Here is a 9,428-nt window from a genome sequence, read left to right on the forward strand (position 1 = left end):
CATTAATTTGCGGAATTAGGAATACTTGAACTATATGTTATGTGATTTACATGTGTAACGGCATATATGCGAGGTCACGAGTGTATATACGCTATCAAGATAGTTGTTTTCATGCTTTTCCGTATTTCATTAATTATTTTGTTCCATATCTTAACTGGTATATGCTTGAATTGGTTCCTATGCCTTAACTTGTCACTTGTATTGAAATGTTTGTTTCTTCCATTTTCCACTTGTCACTAGTTTGACTTTTTCAACACCAATATATTGTCCACATTATGTCTACGGAACCTCTAATAGATACAAAAAACGTGCGATGATAGTGCCAGCAACAAGGCCCCGGCTATAACTCAAAATATAGTATACAATGAACAAAAGATATACGACCCCGATATGAAGTGGGGCTCACCAAGTCAGCTGGGAAGAGGGTGTACCGCTATCAATGATCAAAGTCGCCTACTGTGGAACCACCTGCATCCATCAAAGATGCAGTGCCCCCGGCAAAAAGGGACGTTAGTACATATGGAATAGTACTAATATGAATAAATAAACACCCTCCCAATAGAACGAATGAAATGATAACACAAGGAAGAACAGTCATAAAATCAATGAGAGCCTCAAACAATACCACAACATCAAGTTAGGAGCAAGACAAGTTTTCAAGTAAATTTTCATATTTTAGGTTGGGAGATCTTAGCACCGATATACCACTGTGATTTTATCACGGAGTCCAATCACAGCCCACTCGGCTAGGTCGTCTCACCTAAAGACATCAACCACAATCACAATCATTATCTCAGTCCCAATCATTATTTCAATCATAATCTCAAGCACAATCACCGCCATGTGTGCGGTATAACGTCCGATCACGACCCGACAGGCTAGACCGTCTCACCACAATACCGTGTGGATTGACATCACACTTTCTAGCAATCATCTCATCCCAATAAAGGGGAATATTCTCATCACATCAATCTCTTCCCAATAAAGGGGTACAATCACAATTCACTCCTACACCGGCACGCGCAGTTTCGGGGTTAGGTTTCAACCTACCCTTCCTCGGTGACTAACGATACTCCCAGGGTGTTTATTTATTTAAAGGATTGATAACTCATTTCATTATCTTTTATTCATCATTCAGTTCATTAGCACTGATGGCCATAATGCAATGTCACTCTTGGCACATTGGCCGTATTTCATATTTCATGTTCATCTCTTTCACTTTCAAACATCATTATGGATAATCAACAACAAAGCATTTCTATTCAAGACTTTAAGTCCACATATGAGCAATTAATAATGTTAAGCACACTGAGATTTCTTACACAATTTGGCATAATAGCTTTTATTTGATTCACGACTTGAAGTTATAACATTTAGATATACAACCCATGCTTCGAGCACATTTTGAAATAGGATGTGACATAACAAGAACATTGAAATACATATTGAACATATATCTTTTGACACAAGGCTTATTCGAAATAATCAATTTATAATGAACAACTCAGGACTTACAAGGATATTGGGGGGTTCAATTCTAAGAGAGAAGTTTAGCCAACATACTTCGCCTTGAGCTTTCCTTAAATTACTACAATATTTCAGAAATCTTAGCCACTTCGATCTATTTAGAGATACAACAAAATTAAACACAAATTAGGAAGGAGTTCATAGTTCCAACTCATTTGAGCATTTTATCAAATACTATGTGTGCATTAAGGATTCAAGGTCCTCCTATGGTGGATTCCTTCATCCCCAACCCAACATCTACCATTTTCTAGCTCAACAACCTTTCTACAACTTTGTTGGTATATGCATGCATAGATAACACCCCCACACCTAAGAATTACACTCCCCATTATCCATCTTTTACCCCAAACTCGAAATTGAAGACTAGGGTATGGAGCCTTACCTCTTGGATGAAGACCTTGTGACTTTTTCTTGTGAATTCTTCAACTTTGAGCAAGAGTTGATGAACAGTAACCTTAGGAACTTTCCCTCTCACTCTAGACCACTCCCCTCTCTCTAAATCAGGTTTTTACCTTACAAATGGTCTTTAACAACTATATATCGAAATAGGGCCAGGTCACAAAATTAGAAACATGAAGCCACGATGCGATTTTGTGGTCGCATATGCGACCGCATAACACTTTTGCGGTCTGCAAAATGGATCGCATAATGGCCCTCAAGAACTGGGCATTTCAGCTTCACTCTGCGATAGGTTTGTGGTCTGCAGACTAATTCTGCGGTCACATAATGGACTGTAGAATCTCCTTTCAAAAGTTCTCATGCGGGATCTGTGATGGCATTTGCAGCTCGCATAACGGTTCTACGACCGCATAATGGTCCTCAAAATTGGCAAATCTTTTTTCTTCAATCCGCTGCTGATTTGCAGCCTGCAAACTGGTTCTACGTTCGCATAGTGGACCGCAGAACTGCCATATTCTGAAAACTTTTTCCTTCAACTCCTCAACTCACTAAGCAACCCCAAAAGTCTGTACCGCGACGAGCTTGCGAGCCGCGAAGAATTTCTACATTCCTCAAACGCATTAGCTTCCTCTACACCACAAAACCTCGAGTTCTAGGTGATATTTTGTGGGACCTTATATCCTCCCGCGCTTAAGATCATTCGTCCTCGAATGAGGGCCAAAATCCGCCATTAGAAAACCAATAGTTCTAAATTTTTGACTAACTCCCTAAATTTTCAAAATTTCGCCACAGTCTCCCCTATAATTGGACCTATCCACCTGCTAGAGAATCCCAAACTAGTTCTAACAACATAACCACAACACAACGATGTAAACAACATGGAAATAACATCGGCCACAATGCCATAAAGATTACATTACCAAGTAGGAGTAACCTCAACATAAGTTGTACAAGGGAAACATAATTTGTAGAAAGTGAGCTTTCAACATTATGGACACAATTACATATCTATTCAAATAAATTAGGGTACTTCTTCTTCATCTCTTCCTCGGCTTCCCAGGTGGCCTCTTCGGCTTGTTGGCTTCGCCATAACACTTTCACGGAGTCAATTTATTTATTATTCAACTTTCAAACTTGCCTATCAAGAATGACAACTGGAATTTTTTCATAAGTCAATTCTTCATTAACCTCAATAGTCTCAACCGGAACGATAAGTGACTTATCTTCAACCACCTTCTTCAACATGGATACATGAAATACCGGGTGCACTAAAGATCTTTGGAGGTAGTTCTAGCCTGTAAGCCACCTGACCAATCCTTTGAATGATTCTGTACGGTCTGACATACCTCAGACTCAATTTCTCTTTCTTACCAAACCGCATTATACCCTTCATAGGGAAAACCTTCAAGAATACCCAATCATCTTCTTTGAACTCCAAATCCCTACGATGAACATCTGAATAGGACTTCTGAAGACTTTGAGCAGTTTTTAACCGCTCATTAATGATATTAACCTTTTCCATAGCATGATGCACGAGGTCTGGCCCTATCAACTCCGCTTCTCCAATCTCGAACCACCCAATGAGAGATCTACATCTTTTACCATATAAAGCCTCGAACGGTGCCATCTAAATTCTAGCATGATAACTGTTATTATAGGTAAACTCTATGAGTGGAAAATGGTCATCTCAGCTACCCTTGAAGTCAAGAACACAAGCGCGCAACATATCCTCAAGCGTCTGAATAGTCCGCTCTGCCTGCCCGTCAGTCTGCGGGTAAAAGGTTATACTAAGATTCATCTGAGTACCCAAACCTTACTGAAAGTTTTTCCAAAAATTATCCGTGAAATATGCCCCTCGATCTGAGATAATAAAAACTGGAGTGCTATGCAACCTGACTATTTACTTGATATACAACTGAGCATATTATTCTGCAGTGTCGGTAGCCTTAACCGGTAAGAAGTGAGCTGATTTCGTGAGTCGATCCACAATCGTCCAAATTGAGTCATATTTATGAGACGTGCGAGGTATTCCCACCACAAAGTCCATATTGATCATCTCTCACTTCCATATTGGAATTTCTATGTTCTGTGCCAACCCACTTGCCTTTGGTGCTCGACCTTCACTTGCTGACAATTTGGACATCTTGCCATAAATTCCGCTACATTCCTCTTCATGTCATTCCACAAATAGACTTCCCTAAGATCATGATACATATTTGTAGAGCCCGAGTGCACGGAATACCTAGAAGTGTGAGCCTTGGTCATGATTCTTTCCCGAAGACCATCTACATTTGGAACACATAGTCGCCCTTGGTACCTTAGTGTACCATTATCCATGCCAAGAGAAAGGGCCATGGTCTTATGTTTATGAATCCACTCCTTCAATTGTACCAACAATGGATCATTGTATTGCTTCTCCTTGACCTCCACCATAAGTGATGATTTGGCCCTATTTTGCACAACCACCCCTCCTTCACTAGCATCCGCAAGACGAACTCCCAAACTAGCCAACCGATGAACCTCCTTGGCCAATGGCCTTTGATATGCCTCCAAGTGAGCCAAAATGTCCATAGATTTCTGGCTTAGAGCATCCGCCACATTATTAGCCTTTCCCGGATGATATAGAATATCAGTGTCATAATCCTTGAGTAACTCAAGCCATCTTCTTTGTCTAAGATTCAATTCCTTCTGTTTGAAAATATATTGAAGGTTCTTATAGTCCATGAATATATCCACATGGACCCCATACAAACAATGATGCCAAATCTTCAATGCAAATACCACCGCTGCAAGCTCTAAGTCATGTATTGGATAGTTCTTTTCATGATTCTTGAGTTGCTTAGAAGCATAAGCTATCACCTTTCCATGTTGTATTAACACACACCCAAGTCCGATTCTTGAAGCATCGCAATATACCACAAGCCCATCTGTACCCTCTGGTAGAGTCAACACCGGTGCCGTAGTCAATCTTGATTTCAACTCTTGGAAGCTCCTTTCACAAGCATCTGACCATTGGAACTTAACTGTCTTCTGCGTCAATTTAGTCAACGGAGAGGCAAGAGTAGAGAATCCCTCCACAAATTTCCTGTAATACCCCGCTAAGCCTAAGAAATTGCGTATCTCTATTGGAGTTGTAGGTCTAGGCCAATTCTTCACAGCTGTAATCTTCTGAGGATCAACCTTAATTCCTCCTCTAGAGACGACATGACCCAAGAACGTGACAAATTCAAGCCAAAATTCATATTTCGAAAACTTCGCATACAACTTATGCTGATATAAAGTCTGTAGAACTGCCCTGAGATGATCGACATGGTCCTCTCGACTTCACGAATATACAAGGATGTCGTCAATAAATACTATCACGAAGGAGTCAAGAAAAGGCTCGAAGACTCGATTCATAAGATCCATGAAAGCTGTCAGGGCATTTGTTAGCCCAAAAGATGTTACCAGAAATTCAAAGTGCCCATACCAGGCCCTGAAAGCTGTTTTCGGAATATCCTGCTCCCTGATCTTCAATTGGTGATACTCGGATCTTAAATCAATCTTGGAAAAATATTTAGCACCCTGCAATTGATCAAACAAGTCATCTATCCTTGGCAGTGGGTACTTATTCTTGATCATGACCTCAAATACATTAGCTTCCTCGGCACCACAAAACCTCGGGTTCTAGGTGAAATTTTGCGGGGCCTTACAAGTAGTATGACTGTTACCCAGTATGATACTCGATTTGTGGACCTAGCTCGCTATGCCATTATCTTTCTTCCTACTGAGAGGGAGAGAGTGAAGAGGTTTATTAATGGGCTCACTTTCACTACTAGGCTATAGATGGACAAGGAAATCGGGAGTGATATTTCTTTCCAGAGGACTGTAGATATTGCTAGACGGATGGAGATGGTTCGTGCTCAGGAGAGGGGGCCGGTGTTTGATAAGATGCCTCATTATTTCTGTGGTTTTAGTGGTGCCTCATCTGGAGGAAGGGGTACTTTTGGTAGAGGCCATCCTCCTATGCCATTTCAGTCAACGCTTCAAGCATCTCACAGTGCTTTAGGGAGTCGTGGTCCTTATGTGCCTCATTCTGGGCAGCCAACCTAAAGTGCACCATCAACTCCTATCAGTGCGCCTCCGATTCAGAGCTATCACTGTGGTTATCCAGCCCGTTCGGGTCATCTTCAGCTTTAGCAGCCATAACAACAGGATGGGTGTTTTGAGTGTGGAGGTACTGGTCACATCAGGAGAAACTGTCCGAGATTGTTGGGCGGTATTCCACAACAGATTTCTCATGCCATGGTCCCGACACCGGTTGCTTCACCACCCGCTCAGCCAGCTAGACGCAGGGGTCAGACAGCTAGAGGTGGAGGTCAGGCCGTTAGAGATGAATGTCAGGGCGTTAAAGGTAGAGGTCGTCCTAGGGACATAGGTCAGAGTGGTGTAGCCCGGTCCTGATTTTATGCTTTCCCAACTAGGCTTGAGGTCGATTTAAAAAACGTCGTTATCACATGTATTGTTTTAGTTTGCCATAGAGATGCTTCAATTCTATTTAATCCGAGCTCTACTTATTCCTATGTGTCATCCTATTTTGCTTCTTATCTAGTTGTGCCTCGTGATTCTTGGAGTGCTCCTGTGTATGTGTCCACGCCTGTGGGAGATTCTATTATTATAGATCGCATCTATCATTCGTGTGTGATTACTATTAGGAGTCTTAAACTAGCGTAGATCTCCTACTTCTTGATATGGTAGATTTTGATGTTATCTTGGGTATGGATTGGTTGTCACCTTATCATGCTATATTGGATTGTTATGCCAAGATGGTAACCTTAGCCATACCAGGGTTGCCTCGATTAGAGTGGAGTGGGACTCCTGGTCATTCTACCAGCAGGGTTATCTCTTACGTGAAGGCTCAACATATGGTCGAGAAGGGGTGTCTATCTTATTTGGCTTATATTCACGATTCTAGTGCGGAGGCTCCTTCCATGGATTCAGTACCAATTGTTCGTGAGTTTCCTACAGATATGTCGGGAATGCCACCCAACAGAGATATTGACTTCTGTATTGATTTGGCTCCAGACACTCAGCCTATTTCTATTCCACCATACTGTATGGCCCCGCCAGAGTTGAAGGAATTGAAGGAGCAGTTGCAAGATTTGCTAGATAAGGGATTCACTAGACCCAGTGTCTCGCCCTAGGGTGCGCCCGTGTTGTTCGTGAAGAAGAAATATTGGTCGATGGGGATGTGTATAGATTATCGGCAGTTGAACAAGGTCACTATCAAGAACAAATATCCGTTGTCGAGGATTGAAGACTTATTTGATCACCTTCAGTGTGCCAAGGTATTTTCGAAGATTGATTTGAGGTTTGGCTACCATCAGTTGAAGACTAGGGCATCCGATGTCCTTAAGACGACTTTTCGGACTCGGCATGGGCATTATGAGTTCCTAGTGATGTCATTTGGATTGACAAATGCCCTAGCAACATTCATGGATTTGATGAACTGGGTGTTCAAGCCCTATTTGGATTCTTTTGTGATTGTATTCATTGATGATATCTTGATCTACTCCAGCAGTCGAGAGGAGCATGAGCAGCATCTCCGGATTGTACTTTAGACTCTGAGGGATAGTAAGTTATATGCCAATTTTTCAAAGTGTGAGTTTTGGATAGACTCAGTTGCCTTTTTTGGGACATGTTGTATCAGCATATGGCATAAAAGTGGATCCTAAGAAGATTGAGGTAGTTCCTAATAGGCCTAAACCTACTTCAACTACAGAGATTCAGAATTTCCTAGGTTTGGTGGGTTATTATCGCCGGTTCGTGGAGGGGCTTTCATCCATAGCAGCCCCATTGACTAGATTGACCTAGAAGGGTGCCTCATTCAGATGGTCGGATGAGTGTGAGTTGAGCTTTCAGAAGCTCAAGACTGCTTTGACTACGGCGCCAGTGTTGGTGTTGCCCACAGGTTCAGGATCCTACACGGTAGATTGTGATGCATCTCGTATTAGACTCGGTGCAGTATTGATGCAGTATGATAGGATGATTACATACGCGTCGCGACAGTTGAAGGTTCCTGAGAAGAACTACCCTGTTCATGATCTAGAGTTGGCGGCCATTGTTCATGCGCTGAAGATTTAGAGGCACTATCTTTACGGCATGTCGTATGAGGTATTCACGGACCATCGGAGTCTACAATATTTGTTCAAGCAAAAGGGTCTCGACTTGAGGCAGAGGAGGTGGTTGGAGTTGTTGAAGCATTATGATATCACCATTTTGTATCATCACGGGAATGCCAATGTGGTGGCCGATGCCTTGAGTAGAAAGGCAGTGAGCATGGGTAGCCTTGCGTATATTCTAATTGGTGAGAGGCCGCTTGCAGCAGATGTTCAGGCTTTGGCCAATCAGTTCGTGAGGTTAGATGTTTCAGAGCCTAGTCATGTGCTAGCTTGCACAGTCTCTCGGTCTTCCTTATATGAGCACATCAGAGAGTATCAGTATGATGATCCCCATTTATTTGTCCTTAAGGACACGGTGCGACACGGTGGTGCCAAGCAGGTTACTGTTGGAGATGATGGGGTTTTACAGATGCAAGGTCATATTTGTGTGCCCAATGTGGATGGGCTTCGTGAATATATTCTTGAGAAGTCCCACTGTTCCTAGTATTATATTCATCCGGGTGCCACCAAGATGTATTAGGACTTAGGGCAGGATTATTAGTGGAGGAGGATGAAGAAGGATACAGTTGCATATGTAGCTCGGTGTCTAAATCGTCAGCAAGTAAAGTACGAGCATTACAGGCCTGGTGGTTTGCTTCAGAGGCTAGAGATTCCTGAGTGGAAGTGGGATCGTATCACTATAGATTTTGTTATTGGACTCCCACGGACTCAGAAGAAGTTCGACGCGGTATGTGTCATTGTTGACAGGTTGACCAAGTCGGCACATTTCATTCCAGTGGCACTTACCTATTCTTCAGAGCGGTTAGCTGAGATCTATATCCACGAGATCGTCCGTCTTGATGGTGTGCCTGTGTCTATCACTTCTGATCAAGGTACGTTATTCACCTCACATGTATGGAGGGCCGTACAATGTGAGTTAGGCATGCGGGTTGAGTTGAGTACAACATTTCACCCCCAGACGGACGGACAATCCGAGCGCACTATTCAGATATTAGAGGCTATGCTTCGCGCTTGCATTATAGATTTTGAGGGTTCTTGGGATCAGTTCTTACCGCTTGTAGAGTTTGCCTACAACAACAACTACCAGTCGAGAATTCAGATGGCTCCATATGAGGCATTATAGGGGAGACAGTATCATTCGCCAGTTGGATGGTTCGAGCCCGGAGAGGCTCGGTTGTTGGGTACCGATTTGGTTCAGGATGCCTTGGATAAGGTCAAGATTATTTAGGATCGACTTCTCACCGCTCAGTAAAACCAGAAGAGTTTTGCCGATCGTAGAGTTTGTGATGTTGCATTCATGGTTAGAGAGAGGGTATTGCTCCGGGTTTCACCCATGAAGGG

At 42.6% G+C, this 9,428-nt stretch overlaps 1 protein-coding gene across 1 annotated transcript; it reads right to left on the bottom strand.

Moving 5' to 3' along the window:
- Window positions 1–3,054: 3,054 nt before the first annotated feature.
- On the bottom strand, window positions 3,055–4,650 carry LOC138892167 (uncharacterized). The gene is made up of 2 exons (XM_070175873.1): window positions 4,318–4,650; window positions 3,055–3,159 (listed from the first exon to the last, which is right to left on the bottom strand). The coding sequence occupies exons 1-2, from the start codon at window positions 4,648–4,650 to the stop codon at window positions 3,055–3,057; spliced, it is 438 nt and encodes a 145-aa protein (XP_070031974.1).
- Window positions 4,651–9,428: the final 4,778 nt, after the last annotated feature.

The sequence above is a fragment of the Nicotiana tomentosiformis genome, chromosome 5, assembly GCF_000390325.3.
Source record: "Nicotiana tomentosiformis chromosome 5, ASM39032v3, whole genome shotgun sequence".
Taxonomy (NCBI): Eukaryota; Viridiplantae; Streptophyta; class Magnoliopsida; order Solanales; family Solanaceae; genus Nicotiana; species Nicotiana tomentosiformis.

Excerpts from the sequence above, each read along its gene's own strand:
- LOC138892167 (XM_070175873.1), bottom strand. The coding sequence starts at position 4,650 with ATGGACTATAAGAACCTTCAATATATTTTCAAACAGAAGGAATTGAAT. Across the intron at positions 3,160-4,317 it reads AATACAATGATCCATTGTTG|GTGGTTGAAGATAAGTCACT; the intron begins GTACAATTGAAG and ends ATGTTGAAGAAG.